Genomic DNA, 17784 nt, shown 5'->3' with positions numbered 1-17784 from the left:
TATAATATTGTGAGTAAAATGGTAAATTTTATGTTATGTACATTTTACCACAATTTTAGCAAAAGAGAACAGGAAAGGACTGACTGTAATCTATGTAAGCAGACCTTTTAGGGTAAGGACCAGGGATTAAGCTTATTCTATAGAACTGTGATAAATATCAAACAATCAAAAGTCACAATCAAGGCAACAGAAACCACAACATGTTAAGAGAGACTGTACAAATTCAGATCTGCATCCTGATAATCCAAGAAGCAAGGTCAGAATCTGTGCTAAAATATCATATTAAACAGGATGTTCTCTCCTTACTCTTAGTTTTGTAATCTGAACAAAGAGGATGAAGTTCTCTAGATAAATTCCATGATCTTCTCCAGAGCTACATTATTTATTTTCTACCAATTTTTACTTCTGAAATTAGAGTTTTCTTTTGATCAAATAGGTACACAGAAAATAAGAAAGAAAAGTCTTCAAAGCAAGGTTACTCATAGAGTGTTGCTAAAGTCTGGCATTATCTTAATAAAATACAAGTAATATCTACAAATACTCTAAGACAAAGGCAAAGGACATATACCTGAAGAACATTTCTGAGACGCTATATTTAGAAGCACTTCTGTCCACTTTGGGGAAGCCATTTTTGACTGAATCGCTTTTGAAGATACAACTCTGCGAAGAAAAACTAAAAAATCCCCTAGATGGAGTTCGGCTGCGTGTTGTTTCCTAAGAGCAGCTACAGTGAAGAGACAAGTTTAAGTTACAACCAAGAGCCAACAAGAAATAGTCTTATATCACATAATTTACATGGAAACCACACGTAAGCACAAATCTAACTCAAAATCTTAGATTGTCAGCTACTGAATTCTGAAAACTTAAAGAATAGAATGGAGAAAGGTCAGAAAATAAAGCCTAAACGTGAAACATCTTTTACATCTCTGTAGAATGAAAATGAATATGCTATGATTATGATGACTAAGTAAAATAAAGAATTATTGGTGACTAGAGAACAGAACAGCCTAGGAAGAAGTCGAGCTCCTCCTAATTATAATCCAGTTCCCAACTATCAGGCCAGGCGCAATGGCTCACAACTGTAATCCCAGCACTTTGGGAGGTTGAGGCCGGCGGATCACTTGAGATCAGGAGTTCAAGACCAGCCTGGCCAATATAGCAAAACCCTATCTCTAATAAAAATACAAAAATTAGCTGGGTGTGGTGGCACATGCGTGCAGCCCCAGCTACTCGGGTGGCTGAGGCAGGACAACCGCTTGAATCTGGCAGGCAGAGGCTGCAGTGAGCCCAGATCACGGCACTGCACTCCAGCCTGGGTGACAGGGTGACACTGTCTCAAAAAAACAAAAAACAAAAACAAAAAACAAAAAAAACAGAAAACAAACAGATATCAAAATCCTTGGTGCTGGGGGAATTTTTTTTTTTTTTTTTTTTTTTGAGACAGGGTCCCGCTCTGTCATCCAGGCTAAAGTGCAGTGGTATGATATCAGCTCACTGCAACCTCCACCTTCTGGGTTCAAGCGATTCTCGTGCTTTGGCCTCCCGAGTAGCTGGCACTACAGGCATGGGTCACCACGCCAGGCTAATTTTTTTTTTTTTAGTAGAGATGGGGTTCCACCATGTTGCCCAGGCTGACCTTGAACTCCTGGGCTCAAGCAATCCACCCGCCTCGGCCTCCCAAAATGTTGGGATTACAGGTATGAGCCAGTGCGCCTGGCCTGGGGGAAAATTTAGGTCAGGACTTAGGTTAGAGATGGCTTGTCAGGATCAAGGTTAGAGATGGCTTGTCAGGAACAAACGATAAGAAAATATCTGAGTTTCCCCCTAGGCAAAATACAACCTGGGGAAAATCAGTCATCTAAAATCTAGGTCTCAGAGCCCAGACAGCCAAGGAAAGGTTGAACCTAGAGAATGGGCAGTATGGTCACAACATCAGGGGTAAGAGACTCTAAGGAGAGGATGTTTGGTCAGAAGCTCATCTAAACCATATATATGTGAAGAGAAAAGGGATTTGTAAATAAACAAATAAAAATCCCATCATAGTTCATAAGGAAGAGTAACTCCACATTCTAATCATATGCACACAATGGGGATTTAATAAATGCTTGTAAGTAAAGACAGAGAAAGAGGCTTACATTACCTCTGAAATCTTTCTTCTCAGTTTCTCCACTGGAGTCAACTTTTTTTTCTTCTTCTTCACCCTCTTCTTGCTCCCCTTCTCCAAAAGAGGCCATATGAAGTACACCAGTTTGGGACAATAAATTCTTCAACTGACTACAGAGTAGATCCAACAAGGATTGAACTACTTTGGGACTCAGTTTATCGGCATAGGTCCTATGTGAAATAAAAGAAAAAAATAAGCGACAAAAACACAGAAGGGCAAACATAGTGCTTAAATACATAAAGCAGAATAGAGGGAAAGGGGGGATTCTAAAATGGAGGAAGACCAGGCCTCATACAGTTCTACAAAGACATCTACCATACTTACCCAGTAGTGATGGCTAGAATCTGGAGCAGCCTTGTACTGGCCACTTTCAAAGCTGTGCTAAGCTGGGAAACACCCGTCTTTGGCAACAACTGCAGGGGCTGTCCTAGCATGGTGTCTGTGCCACACAACTGTGACAATACGTTTAGCAGACCAGTGGAAATTGCCAAAGAAACATCTACTGGTTGATAATGAACACTTAGGGCAAAAACCGTAACCAGAAGGAGACGTTGCTGGGCTTCTAAAAGACAAAGAGACAGTTAAGAATCTTCCTTTCAGTAAACAAAATATTAAAATGAATCATTTTCTAAAATATTAATAATAACATGAAACACTATTTTTAATTATTTATTCTTTACCTATAGGTTTATCTACTAACGTTAAACACAAAACATAGAACGTAACTAGTACCATAACCTCAGGGTAAAATGTAACCTACACTGCGTATTTGCAGGGACAGTTTACTTACCAATGTGATGCTTGTTTGCTTGCAGGGCTCTTTCCAGGGTAGCAGACAACTGTTGATAAATTTTATGCACAGCTACCTGGATTTCAATCTGAATATTTCTTTTAGCTGCTCTGATCCCATCCTGAATTACACATAAAGATTTACTTTTTCTATTAGCAACAATAATACCTGCTTGCAAAAAGAAGTAATAACATTTTATTTCTAGTCTATGCTAGAGCCTTATGATGGTTTTTAATTATTTACTATATTTCACTATATAAAAGTATATAATAATTTTTTTTCTTTTTTGAGGCAGGGTCTCACTGTATCACCCATGCTGGGGTGCAGTGGTGCAATCCTGGCTCACTGCAACTTCCACCTCCCAGGCTCAAGCAATCCTCCCATCTCAGCCTCCCAAGTAGCTGGGACTACAGGCACATACCACCACACTCGGCTAATTTTTTGTATTTTCTGTAGAGACAGGGGTTAGCCATATTGTCCAGGCTGGTCTTAAACTCCTGAGCTCAAGCAATCCAACAGCCTCGGCCTCCCAAAGGGTTGGGATTACAGGTGTGAGCCACCATGCCCAGCCTCCAAATTTAATTTTAAATGCTTGATAATTCTTGAGTCTGCATAATCTTTTTTTTTTTTTTTTTGAGATGGAGTCTCGCTCTGTTGCCCAGGCTGGAGTGTAGTGATGTGATCTCGGCTCACTGCAACCTCCACCTCGCGGGTTCAAGCAATTCTCCCTGCCTCAGCCTCCTGCGTAGCTCAGATTATAGGCACTTGCCACCACGCCCAGCTAATTCTTTGCATTTTTAGTAGAGACGAGGTTTCGCCATGTTGGCCAGGCTGGTCCTGAACTCCTGACCTCAGGTGATCCGACCACTTCAGCCTCCCAAAGTGCTAGGATTACAGGTGTGAGCCACTGCACCCAGCCGAGTCTGTATAATCTTTCTATTTCCTCACAAAGCAGTTTTTCCTGCCTAAATATGAAAGACATATTAACACTTTTTTTCCCCTAAGTTATCAAAGGAATCACACAAACTAGGTAAATGATCAAATCTAAAATGTAAGCTCTTGAAACCCATCCTCCCAAACTCCAATCCCTATCCTAATTTGGATCCATTCCCATCCAAACTGGATAATAAAACTGAGCCAGCAAATAATCTACAATAGTACAATAGTACCATGGCTCACCTAATCTCAACCACAATATTTAGGAAATGAAACCAATGAGCTATTTTAAAAAATTTAAAGTCTTTGTATTTTTAAACTGAATTATAAATACCAAAAAGCTTCACATTATTAAAGTGGCTTTGTAAAATGACAGTTAAAATCTGTATATACTGCAAGGTGTCACCTACCTGATAGTGATGCAATCGGCCACTCTCTCCCTTGGATCCTGTGTGTCCAACAGTGCCTAAACCAAAACACCCTGCTAGGAACTGCAGCCTCACAGACGTGAGTAGTGTGGATGACTGGAAGCCTGAACTCAACCTGCTTCCTGCCAGTGAGATGCTACCTTTTTCTTCCATCCCAGACAATAGAACGAGGATCTGATGAAGTGCCTCTAAACGAAGCTTGAGGAAAAAAACATATTTTAGAGTTCTTCATTGAACTCAGACACAAAGAAACTCTGGATGCCAAAGACAGTATTTTTAACACTTAGAAAATTCTGACATTTCATATGAATCTATTCTACGATAAACATTTATTTTATTATCACTTTTTATGAAGATATTTCTAAAAATTCTATAAACATACTTCAGAATAAAAAAGGTTAGAGTACAATAGGAAAAGTAGTAGCTTTGGATGTAGGAGACATAGTTTCAAGGACAGACTCTTTTATCTTACTGTGTGGCCTTGGGAAAGTCTCTTAACTTACTGAATTTGTTTCCTCATATATAAAATAAGACTAATAATACCTTATCTAATCTATTCACACAGCTACTGTGAAGCTCATAAGGAGATGTACGTGAAGGTTTCAAAACTATAAGGTAGCACTGCTATTGCTTTCTTAATTAAGTTTACATAGAATGAATACTCTTCAGTCTAGGAATGAGAAGTACTTCTGAACTATTTATCTGTGGTTTTCTTGAACTTCTGCCCCTATTTTCCCTAGGAAGACACTCCCCATCACTGTAGCTGATCAGCTCATCCTTCTTCTTCTAAAACATTATTTTGAAATAATTTTAAATATACGGAAAAGTTGTAAAGATGGTACAGAGAGTTCTTGTATACTCTTCCTTTAGCTTCCCCTAATGTTAACATCTTGCATAACCATTGTACATTTATGAAAACTAAGACATTAACATTGGTATAATACTATTAACTAAACCTAAAGTAAAACAGTATTAGTTAAAATACTTTGTTTGGATTTTAGTTTTTCCATAATGTTCATTTCCTGTTCCAGGATCTAATCCTATATACTGCATTGCATTTAGTTGCCATGACTTTTCAGTCTCTCCTACCCTGTGACAGATTCTGTCTTTCCTTATTTTTCACGACCTTGACACTCTGGAAGAGCTGTTCAGGTATTTTGTAGATGTCCCTAAATTTTGGGTTGTCTGATTTTTTTTCTCATGATTACACAGGAATTATGGATTTGGGGGAAGAATACCACATAAAGTGTTCTCATCATACTATATCAAGGGTACACGATTTCAACGTGCACACATCACCAATACTGGTGATGCTAATCTTTATTTTTTTTATTTTTTTGAGATGGAGTTTCACTCTTGTTGTCCAGGCTGGAGTGCAGTGGCACGATCTCGGCTCACAGCAACCTCTGCCTCCTGGGTTCAAGTGATTCTCCCACCTCAGCCTTCCAAGTAGCTGGGATTACAGGTGTCTGCCACCACAGCCAGCTAATTTTTGTATTTTTAGCAGAGACAGGGTTTCACTATGTTGACCAGGCTGGTCTCAAACTCCTGACCTCAGGTGATCCACCCACCTCAGCCTCCCAAAGTGCTGGGATTACAGGCGTGAGCCATCATGCCCAGCCAATCTTAATCATTTAGTTAAGGCGATACCTGCCAGGTTTCTGCAATGTAAAGTTACAATTTTATCTCCTTCCCATAGCCTATTTGTTAGAAGCAAGCCACTAAGTCCAGCCCACCCTCAAGGAGCGAAGAATTAATCTCCACTTCCCGCAGGGAGAACTATGAAAGAATTGTGGACATGTTAAAACCACAATAATTAATAAATATTTGGGGGGAGAAACTTTAAGGCTATGCAAACATCTCATGTCTCTTTCAAGTTTTGCTTACTCATTTTAGCATTCATTAGTGGGACTTGATTGCAGCAATTATTTCTGTGAGGTTCTAATCTAAAGCAGGTGTCTAATTTAAACTGAGACAAATGGGTCAAAAATGAAGGCTCAGGGCCAGGAGCGGTGGCTCAGGAGGCCTGTAATCTCAGTACTTTGGGAGGCCGAGGCAAGTGGATCACCTGAGGTCAGGAGATCGAGACCAGCCTGGTCATCGTGGTGAAACTTCATCTCTACTAATAATACAAAAAATTTAGCCAAGCATGGTAGCACACACCTATAATCTCTGCTACTCGGGAGGCTGAGGTAAGAGAATCGCTTGAACCCGGGAGGCAGAGGTTCCAGTTAGCCAAGATCTCGCCATTGCACTACAGCCTGGGCAACAAGAGCTAAACTCCATCTCCAAAAAAAAGAAAAAAAAATGGCTCTGATGACCTATTGTCATCAACCAGTCTCACCCTAGTTTCTAGGAGACATGTGAAGACTTCTGAGTATACTGTTCTGAGAGATGACAATTTTAAAACGCACTTTTGTCTAGTTCAAACAAAATAATGTGCTGTTCTAGTTAAGAAAGTTATGTTTAAAAGCTCAGGTAGAGGAAAGGTGAAGGCAAGAAATAGAAGAAAAGGAAAGGTTTTCCCTAGAACTATACATTCAATGGTTCAGTTTAAGCTTCCAGAGCTCTCATAAGGAGTAAATATCAAAGACTTACTTCTGCCCTTAACTGCTGCTGTTCCATTGCAATGATGGAGGCCTGGGGACTTGTAGACATACTTTCCTCTGGCTCTTTAAAACCTGGGGCATTCCCCACATCTCCACTCACAAAGCTTACAACATTTTCAATCAAAGTGTGAACTCCCAAAGACTTGGTAAGATCAAAATCAGACTCAAAGGAATAGGAGGAGTTGCATAACCAGTCTCTGCTATGTTTCAGGCGAGCCCAAGAGTCACTCAGGGATTCCAACTGACTGTGCATAGGACCTATATACAAACAGAATAAACATATATCAACAGCAATCAAGTGGAGCATACATTCTGAAACTAGATAAGGCTGAGTGCTGCTACCATAACCAACTGGTGAAAAATGGATACTCATGTTTGAATACACGCATGCATTAAGTGATTCTGAGCAAAATGCTTTGGTAAAAACAACAAACAAACAAAAATTACAGCAATGTAAGAAAATAAAGGGAAAGCCCTGTTTGATGTACCAGTGTCTCTGTAAGCGCTTTAGCAACACGCTGCCACAAGAAAAAGAAAGGCAGAAGCTGTTCTCAAAATGCTTAGCTTAAAATGCTCTGCAGTATTAAACCAGATCATTTATGAACAAAAAGGAACTAGGCACTTAAGACACTGCTGGTAAGACCTACTCAAAACAGAAAGATTTCATCTAATTCAACACTATTATTACAAAGAGCAAGTTAAGACTGAACAAAGTCTCTACATATCTGCAATGAAACATTACCAAAAAATGAATATAGAAGGGCAAGTAAACTTACACAAAAAGGAGACACAAACATCACCCTTTGGGTTTCATTAATATAAGGAACATTCTCACTGACTGTGTCATGTGCATATTTACTGCAGGTTGTGAAACTCCTATATAGAGGAAGCAAAGTTTCACAGACAAGAATATATGAGATTTACTGTAAAATGATACCTATATAAAATTATCAAGCGGCATCAAAATAGTTGCTAAATATAATACCATTAGACTTGCCAGTGGGTATTTTTTAAGCTAAAATATTTACATTAGACAGCAAAATGTTAACATGTTTGAATACAAGGGCAACTGTCCAAGTCATATGTCAATATTAGCTTTAAATAAATATATAAATGTCCAATTCTTACAAATCTTTATAATTTAACTGATCTCAGGTACATGAATTTGATTAACTACAATCCTTTTGTTCATGACATCCTCTCATCATTGGTCCATGCATGGCCCAATTTTGAAATCACATATTTATAATAAATATCTGTGAACACAAGAACTAGAAAACTAACAGTAACTTCTATCTATTTACTCCTCCTCCAGCCCATCTCTTGCTACCTAAAGTTTTATTATCCTAAAGCCTGGGTTTGTTATTTCCTTGTTTTTATTGTTTTAATGTATTCCTGAGATGAATAATGGTTTTAGTTGTCACTGACTTTTAAAAGAGTATCATTTTATATCAACTTTTTGGACATACTCTTTTCATTCAATATAATATTGTTAACATTCATCCATATTACTATGTGTAACCATGGTTCATTTATTTAATTGCTGTATAATATCCTATTATGTGAATATACTAAATTTCTCAATTAAGAAAGCATCTTAAGGCACCCAATTAAATATGCATGATACAAATTATATCAGTTATATAACTAGATAGAAAAGTTTGGGAAGGTAACTACTTAAACACTAATGCCCATAGAGAAAACAAACTAACACAATATTCAATGTATAATCTTATTTTTGAATTACTATACTGGTGTCAAACCCTAGGACTTCAAAATTCATAACAGGGAGCTAATATTATAAAGTAACTATCAAATAATTTATATTTATCCTAGTAAAATAATGTAGAATGGCAAAGAATATATGGTTTATCTGCCTTCTGTGTTTTAGTAAGAATTATTAAGATTAAAAAAGCCTTAATTTTCACCACTGCACTTCCGTCTGGGTGACAGGGTGAGACTCTGCCTCCAAAGAAAAAAACCTTCATTTTCAGTCTTGCTGAACATGAAAAATAACAACCTAGCAAACAATTTCCCCAAATTGTAGAGCTGAATATTCTTTCATGTAACACAGAAAAGACTGAAAATCCAAAGAATAATATCACAGATGCATAATGCATTACGTTGAAAATATTTAAAGAATAAAGCAGAGGCTAATGCACAAAATACATACATTCTTTTTTCATTTCCTTAAAGCACCTCAAATTCAGAATCTGTATTTAGCCTTAACTTACAAATGACAGCTTCTGACTCCTCACATTGAACTTGTTTTCTGGGGGGTGTTTTTTATTTTTAATAATAAAATTTCAGAATAAAAGGTTCTTCTAGTTACTAATACTTATAAATTACTTTTCAAAATGAATACAAAATGTGCAAGGAACTAGTATTAGAACTGCAGAAGAAAAAGAGACCTTAAAGATTATTTAGTCCAATTTTCACAATTGAGGAAACAGAGGCACAAAAAAATTGGTTTGTCAAATAATGACATTAATTCCTTAATTTTATGGGAGGTAGTCTTACATATTCATTATTAACCAACTCACAAATCACTGAAGGAAATTTCAATTGCCTTCCTATATAAAGGTTCACTCATGAATCTACCAATACTGAACTGTCTTCATATAAACCAAAATATTCTATGGAATGGCTGACGAAGCCCAAAATTAAATCCTCTGCAATTTAAAGCAGGGGTCCGCAAACTTTTCCTGTAAAGGGCCAGATAGTAAGTATTTTAGGCTTTGCAGACCATAAGGTCTCTGTCACAACTACACAACTCTGCTGTTGTAGTATGAAAGCAACCACTTAAACAAATGAGTGTGGCTGTGTTCCAATAAAACGTGATAAACAAAAATAGGTGCTAGGCCAGTCTTGGCCTCCCAGCTGTAGTATGCTGAGCCCTAACAGATGAAATTAACCCAAATGTAACTTAGTATAAATAAAATATTAAGAACAGGAAACACACTATACACAAGCATCAGGATAAATAATTTCCAACAAAATATTTAGTTTGACATGAAAAATACTTGAAACACAAAAACTTATAATTTGGAAATGGGAGATGAAAGAACTTAAATTTTTTTTAAAGTATAATAATCTGATAACTTTGGTTTGCTCTGTACTATCTGAATATAGAAAATATTATATCTGAAAGGGGTATTAAAAGCTTCTACATAACAATTAAGACTAAGCCCAAATCTTGGTATTATTTCAGAATCACCTATTATATAAAGAAAATGCAAAATCCAACAAAAAATTTTTGAGATTGTTTACTTGTCCTTACAAGTTTGGTTTTTAAATGGAATTTTCAAAATGAACATGGCAGAGCTGCAATACATACTTTATAAACCATAAAATATGTAGGCAAGCTAAAAGGGGAAAAAAATTAAACATGCCATCATGTACTTGCTTGAAGCTCTTCTTTTTTCTGGGGCTCAACTGGCCAAAAAGGAGTAAATACACTACCACACAAGAATCAGAAAACAAAAGGAGAAATTTGATACAGGAGAGAAACATTTACATTTAATTTTCTTTATATCATCTAATTTGAAATGCACAGACAAAACAGCATTTCGCGCATACATGTTATACCATGAAACACACATGCTGATAAATGTTTCCAGTATTATTTTAGCAATAAAACCCTAACAAAATATTTAAAGACCTAGGGGTGAAAATCAAACCACACAGTATTTTAACTAATAAGATTTCTGATGTTGCTTCTTAAGTTGCTGCTTTGATACCCCACAACTTTTCACTGTATCATCTTCAGCTTAAATATGAAAACTCAAATCAAGTATCTGCAAAAAGGTACTGTCTTTCTGTGAACAATCAGCTTAGTTTTGTACAACCACAGCAAATCTTTTAAGATTTATCAAAGTACCAAATTACTAACATATTTTTACAGGTTTCATCAAGAATTTTATCAGGCTGTTATGAAAATTAAATGAGTTATTATAATATTTGTGAAGGGCTTAGAATAATGCCCATATAGTAAGTAGTTTATAAATGTTTACTAAATACGAATTTCATATTGCCTGAGGTGCTAAGCAGAAGAAATGTTTCATCTACCTCTTTTAGAAGTAAATTTAGCTGGCCGGGCACAGTGGCTCACACCTGTAATCCTAGCACTTCGGGAGACCAAGGCGGGGGGATCAAGACCAGTTGAACCAGGAGTTCAAGACCAGTCTGGCCAACATAGTGAAACCTCATCTCTACTAAAAATACAAAACTTAGCTGGGCATAGTGGCGTGTGCCTGTAATCCCAGCTACTCGGAAGGCTGAGGCAGGAGAATTGCTTGAATGGGAACCCGGGAGGAGGAGACTGCAGTAAGCCAAGATGACGCCACTGCACTCCAGCCTAGGCTACAGAGTGAGACTGTTTCAAAAAAAAAAAAAAAAAAAAGTACATTTAGCTTTGGTGCCTCTAAATAGCTAAGCACGGTGGCTGAACTAAATGCATCTGCCCACATTTCTCTGCCCCTTCCTACATATTCACTTTCTTAGACCAAGGGCTTAGACCAATTGTGAAACATTAACTCAAGTGAGGGGAGAAAAAGGCGCAATCGTGGTTCAACAGTGTGAATCTTAGTATCCCCGTTGTCAAATACTGAGATTACAGGTAATGGGCCTTCTCAAGGAGGAGCCTTTGCAGGCATGGAAAGAGCAGTTGAAAATGTGTACAACCCCATTGTCATTTACACATCCATTTAACTTCAGTAAACAGGATATAATCAACATCATTATCTCTCTCCTCTTCCTCTCATCAGACTTTTAGTAATTCAAGACCACTGAGACTAGAAACTGCAAATGCTGTTACGAGGGAAAAAATTTTACATTTTCTCCTCAAAATATTGGAAGGGGTAAACAAGCACACAGAATTCTTGGCCAGGCACGGTGGCTCATTTCTGTACTTCCAGCACTTTGGGAGGCCAAGGTGGGCGGATTGCTTGAGCCCAGTTCAAGACCAGCCTGAGCAACATGACGAAACCCCGTTTCTACAAAATAAAAAAATAAAATAAATAAATAAATAAATAAATAAAATTAGCCAGGCATAGTGGCATATGCCTGTAGTCCCTCCCAGCTACTTGAAAGGCTGAGATGGGAGGGTCACTTGAGCCCGGGGAGGTTGAGCCTGCAGTGACCTGTGATCGCACCACTGTACTCCAGCCTGGGTGACAGAGCAAGACACTGTCTCAAAAAAAAAAAAAAGGAAAGGAAAAAAAACAGAATTCTCACTTGGCTGGACATTTTTTTGTCCTTCATGGCTCAAGTCAGAATCAGAACACTCAACAGTTTGAATGGCTCCCAAGCAGTTCTCAGACTTGACAGGTTCAACTGCCTAACTGAAGATATTATGGCTTAAGGCATCTGGTCCATATTGATAGAAAAGAAAAAAAAAAAAAAAACAGAGTCATTTATTTTACTATCATTTAAAAGCAAAACAAACAAACAAAAAAAACCCACTGTGTCAAAGGGCAGTCACTAAATACACAATATTTTTGTAAAATCTCTTTGAAAATATAATCTCCTAAATATGTTATATCCATGCCTAAGTAATTCACATCCAAATTAGTTTTTTCTTAGTTCAAAGATGAAGATTCTACTTTTATTCCAAAGACATTATTTTGCCACACGCTGACCTGGTTAAGAAGAGACTGAATCTCAAATTACAGTTCCATAAACATGATAGAGATTTGAGAGAAAAAAACAATTTTAACCAATGAACTATTACTTATAAATATAAACTTAAGTAATACAGTATAAACTATAAATTGGATCTCTTACGCTACTCTGTAAGTCTGGAGCCATTTTCTCTCTAGCACCAAATGATATACATTTATTAATATAACATACAACTTTTAGCAACTATATTCACCTGAGCTAAACAAAATTAGGAAAGTAAATCTGTTCCAAAAATTTAATTCTTAAGTCAACAGAACTACCAATTTTCAAAGAACTACCAAATAATAAAATGCATATTGCACATTATACTAAACACTTCATTTTTTTGATATTACAAATACTCTGTAATTTTTTTTTTTAAAAGAAACTCAGCAGCTTTGGTATGCTATGGCCTCAAAAGATTTTTCAAAAAGCAAGCTCTGGCTTTATTATTCCTAATATTTCAGAGAAATCGTTCTCTGTATTCTTTTTTTTGAGACAGGGTGTCACTGTTGTCACATAGGCTGGAGTGCAGTGGCATGATCACAGTACCCTGCAACTCAAATTCCTGGGCTCCTGTGATTTTCCCACCTCAGCCTCCTGAGTAGCTAGAAATACAGGTGCATGCATCAATGCCTAGCTTTTTTTTTTCTTTTTGGTAGAGACAGGAGTCTCACTATGTTGCCCAGACTAGCCTTCCAAAGTGCTGGGATTACAAGTGTGAGCCACCACACCTGGCCCATTCTTTCTATTCTAACTGTAATTAAATGATTAAATACTGCCAAATTTTAAGTAACAACATTTATTCTTTTGGGCTATATACATGAAAATGAAAAAATTATGTGTGCATTTCTTTTCATCTCTCAGTTTTTCTTCTATGGACGAGAAACCTAACATTCTGTCAAGTAAGCTATTAAAAGAAGGGTTTCATTCTGAAATACAAAAGATTTAATATCATGAAAAAAAAATTTTTCACAGGCTTTCAGAAAACTGTCACTAGTGGCAATTTTTAACACTTTACATTTTCACAACCACTTAATAAATGGTTTTAAACAAAAGTACCAGTTAGGGCAGGCATGGTGGCTCAAGCACACAATAATCCCAGCACCTTGGGAGGCCAAGGTGGGAGGACTGCTTGAGCCCAGGAGTTCGAGATCAGCCTGGGCAAACAGGGAGACCTTATCTCTACAAAAATAATAAACTAGCTAAGCACGGTGGTGCACAACTGTAGTCCCAGCTACTCTGGAGGCTGGGGAAGGATGATCCCTTGAGCCCAGGAGGCCAAGGCTGCAGTGAGCTATGATGGTGTCACTACACTCCAGCCTGGACAACAGAGCAAGATCCTGTCTCCAAAAACAAAAAACAAAAAAGCAGTACCAGTTAATAGAGAAAAATACTTAAGAGAATTTTTAGTTATCCTTGGATTTATATTATCTAAAACTGCTTGTTTTTCCTCAATTTGTACACATAACCATGAGTTAATTATATTATTCATTAACAAAAGACCTTAACTCTCAATGACACTCTAAGTTGTTCCTCATGAAATTTTTTTTTCAGTTTTTTATGTAAGAGATATAGTTTCTCTTCATGTAAGAGATAAAGCATCTCTTACATGCTTTATCTTAATAGGCCAAGAGGGAAAAAAAAAGAAACTTTCCATTTCAAAGTGTGTATGCATGTATATGGGGTAAGAAGTTCTCCCTGTAACACCATTTAAACTATAGCAACTCTGTGAGCTAAAACATGGAAAATTATGTAAACAACCCCTTTCCACCATAATGGAATGTACTGTTTTTAGAATTCTATAGGACTTTTAAAAAGTCAAAATACAGGACAAATGAGAGAATAACTGATCACTAACTCCTAAACATTCCCAGATTTTTAAAGGGTGTGTATTTTAATGAAAATAGTCTTCCTTTTAACTCTTCTGATAAAATGATTCTGAATTTTTTTGCAATTACATTTCAAAGACAATCAGATCCAAATACATCAGATATAAAAACAGCTACTTGATTTAAGATATTTACTATGTTCTTTTTTTTTTTTTTTGAGACAGGGTCTCATTAAGATGTTTACTATGTTCTTAATACTTATACTTACCTCTCTTTCTTTGAGATGCTGCCAAATCCAAATCAACATTTCGTCTGCCACTCTATTCAAAGTAAAAAGTAAATAAGTAAAATTTAGTCGTGAAAAGTATTTTAAGATTAATAGAGTATTCGAATAGAAATTTACATAATTACAGCAATGTCTTACATCATTCAAGTCCAACTAATAACAAAATGTCCCTAAAAACTCACTGAACATAGCTATAAGGAGGCTCAAGCACATATAACTGAAACACTAACTCAAAAAAGTCAGATTAATTAACATTGCAGAAGAGCAGTAGTTTTCGTCACCTTTTTTCCATTGGAATCTTTGTCTTTTATCTTCCAGACACAGGATGATCTTATTAACACCTTCTGGATGCCTCAAGCCTTGAAGTAGTGCCCTATTTTCCAAAATTACTATTCCTTCCTCTAGCTTCACTTTCTTTTCAAAACTTCCACTAGCTTCTCTAGGTGTTTAGAGGAAGAAAATCTGATAGTCTCCGTACTAACAGAAAAATAACAGTCCTAAACCTTCTGGTAGTATTTGAAAAGATTTTTAAATGTCTTTTTATAAAACCTATTAAAATAGACAAATCTCAAATTCATTAAACTACAGAGTTTAATAAATCAGTGAAGGTTTACAAGAACAATGGAAGTATATTTCTGTGTTCTATCTGTGTATCTGGTTGGGGGTGGGGTGTAGACAACTGCCTACTTGGCCCATAAAACAAATCATATATGACTTAAGCTTACGCATAGACTTGACATTATGGTATTAGCAGTTTCAATTGTACTCTATCATACAATCCAAAAAGTTTGTGTCAAAGAAGTAAGGCTCGAAGTGACAAAACAAGGCCGGGAGTGGCGGCTCACACCTGTAATCCCAGCACTTTGGAAAGCCAAGGCGGGTGGATCGCTTGAGGTCAGGAGTTCGAGACCAGCCTGGCCAACAACGTGAAACCCCGTCTCCACTAAAAATACAAAAGTTAGCTGGGTGTGGTAGCACACACCTGTAATCCTAGCTGCTTGGGAGGCTGAGGCAGGAGAATCACTTGAACCCGGGATGCAGAGGTTGCAGTGAGCTGAGACTGCGCCACTGCACTCCAGCCTGGGTGACAGAGCAAGACTCCATTTCAAAAAAAAAAAAAAAGTGTCAAAACAGATTCATTTGAAAAATGTTGTAGAAAATCTTTACCTCGTCACATATATAGATACATGTACCCATGTTGCAGATAAACACACTTTTTCTTATATTCACCCACCTATGTATCAACAGAAATAAGTATTATTCTTGGACCATTTGGTGCTGGATAAAACACCAAATCGTCATCACAAAGCTCCTCAAGGCATCACTGTGTCAGGTAATAAAACATTTTCATTACATAGTACTTTTGCCATGAGGGCTCATGGAAGAAAACAATCTCAGGCCTCAGAACCAGAAATATCTGGTTCTCTTGAACAATTGTTTTTTATCTTTTAGACACTGTGAATTATGTAACTCATTATGCTTTTCCTGCGTGGTGACCAACCTCTAGCAGAACACCACACGATATGAGCCAAGATAAGAATATCTTACCCAGGGCTTTATTTTCCTCTCTCAGCCTTTTTCAGTCCTAATTCATTCATCTAAATTATCCTTTTGTAAAGTATCTGTTTTCACATGCTAAATCAAATCCTGCGAGAAACAAGGGAGCTAGGGAATAGACTAGAAGGGTGTAGCAAGAAATGTTGGTAAAAATGACACCTGTCAAACAGTTAAACTTAGGGTTGGTATATTCTCTGCTAAAACAGAGAAGTAGATAACACATCATATAATACATTTTATGAAAGAAGGTTAAAACAAAGATTTGACATTAAAGTGGTTAACTTAAAACATTTTTAAAAAGCATTTCATTCACGAAAAATTCAGAGTAAATGAGGTATCAAAGATATCTTAAATAACCTCATATAGCATAGAAGGGTAACCTATTTCAGCTGGAAAACCCGAACTGTCCCAAGTGCTTGCTCCTCTTCATCCACCCCAGGCTCTCTGAAGTTGAAGGCTTAGCCCAGATCTCCCTTCATCTGAAATGGAATCTGCTTTCTCTCTAGTTCTTGCCTTTCCATCTTTTATGACACTGTCTTTCTAATATTCCATAAGGAAAGATAATCAAAAGTCAATCTGGTGTTTTTTGTTTGAGACAGTGTCTCACTCTGTCACCCAGGCTGGAGCGCAGTGGCGCGATCTCGGCTCACTATAACCTCTGCCTCCCGAGTAGCTGGGACAGGTGCTCACCACAACACCCAGCTAATTTTTTTTTTTTTGTATTTTTTTGTAAAGACAAGGTTTCATCTTGTTCCCAGGCTGGTCTTGAACTGCTGGGCTCGAACTCCTGGACTCAAGCAATCCTCCCACCTCAGCCTCCCAAACTGCTGGGGTTATAGGCGTGAGCCACTGAGCCTGGCCCAGTCTTTTTAAAAAATGGACTTTTTTAGTCTTTTTAAAAATTTTCTAAAAACTAAATGAACAACCAGAAAACCTAAATGAACAATCTTGCCAATTAAATCTAAGCTCAATCCTCCTCCATTGATCTGTTGTTCCCATTTGTAATTTTCCAAATGTTTTAAATTGTATTACCAAATTTATTCTTCACAACACAGTGGAGGCAAGTACAACAGGCATTATTCTCCATCTCAAAGATAAAGAAACTGGAGCTCAGGAAGGTTAAATGTCTTGTACAGGTCAAAGTCCATAGTGAGTTTTTAACCCTATTCTAAGTCACATTTCATTGCTCATTTCCCAAAAGTATGCCACTTTAATTTTACCCATCCTCCTTTTTATATTTTCATTTCAACTGAAATGAGTTATCAATCATTTACAATATGTAAAGCACTGTGTAGGAGATATCAGGGGCATTTAGGAAAAATAAAAACCAAAAAATCCTAGTTTTTCAGTGGGTTTACTGGGAAGACATACTAATAATACATAAATGAATCCACCATAAGACAAACAGTTAATTATTAGAGATCCTAACAAGTTGTTATGGGACAACTGGGAGAGTAAGGGAGCTGGGAAAGCTTTCTGGAAGAGGTAACATTTTAGACAATCCTTCAGGGAAAGACAGGA

The 17784-nt window shown here is 37.1% G+C and overlaps 1 protein-coding gene across 11 annotated transcripts in view; it reads right to left on the bottom strand.

Moving 5' to 3' along the window:
- Positions 1 to 17784, bottom strand: part of HERC1 (HECT and RLD domain containing E3 ubiquitin protein ligase family member 1) — a 221373-nt gene that overhangs the window by 79745 nt on the left and 123844 nt on the right. For 8 of the 11 annotated variants that reach the window (XR_004185128.1, XM_009210354.4, XM_003901041.5 and 5 more), the window contains exons 25-32: positions 14689 to 14740; positions 10320 to 10385; positions 6917 to 7185; positions 4301 to 4516; positions 2955 to 3075; positions 2489 to 2726; positions 2141 to 2334; positions 569 to 724 (exon numbers count right to left, since the gene is read on the bottom strand). Coding sequence is in view for 10 of the 11 variants with exons in the window: in XM_009210354.4 (XP_009208618.2) it covers positions 569 to 724; positions 2141 to 2334; positions 2489 to 2726; positions 2955 to 3075; positions 4301 to 4516; positions 6917 to 7185; positions 10320 to 10385; positions 14689 to 14740 (1312 nt within the window). In the remaining variant the exon portion in view is untranslated. The remainder of the gene's footprint in view (positions 1 to 568; positions 725 to 2140; positions 2335 to 2488; positions 2727 to 2954; positions 3076 to 4300; positions 4517 to 6916; positions 7186 to 10319; positions 10386 to 14688; positions 14741 to 17784) is intronic. The other 3 variants (XM_009210357.4, XM_017960690.3, XM_017960691.3) reach the window with 1 other exon arrangement.

Source organism: Papio anubis, chromosome 7 (genome assembly GCF_008728515.1).
Source record: "Papio anubis isolate 15944 chromosome 7, Panubis1.0, whole genome shotgun sequence".
NCBI classification, from domain to species: domain Eukaryota; kingdom Metazoa; phylum Chordata; class Mammalia; order Primates; family Cercopithecidae; genus Papio; species Papio anubis.
Note: the sequence above shows the minus strand (reverse complement) of the source record. Positions and strands in the feature narration are given on the sequence as shown.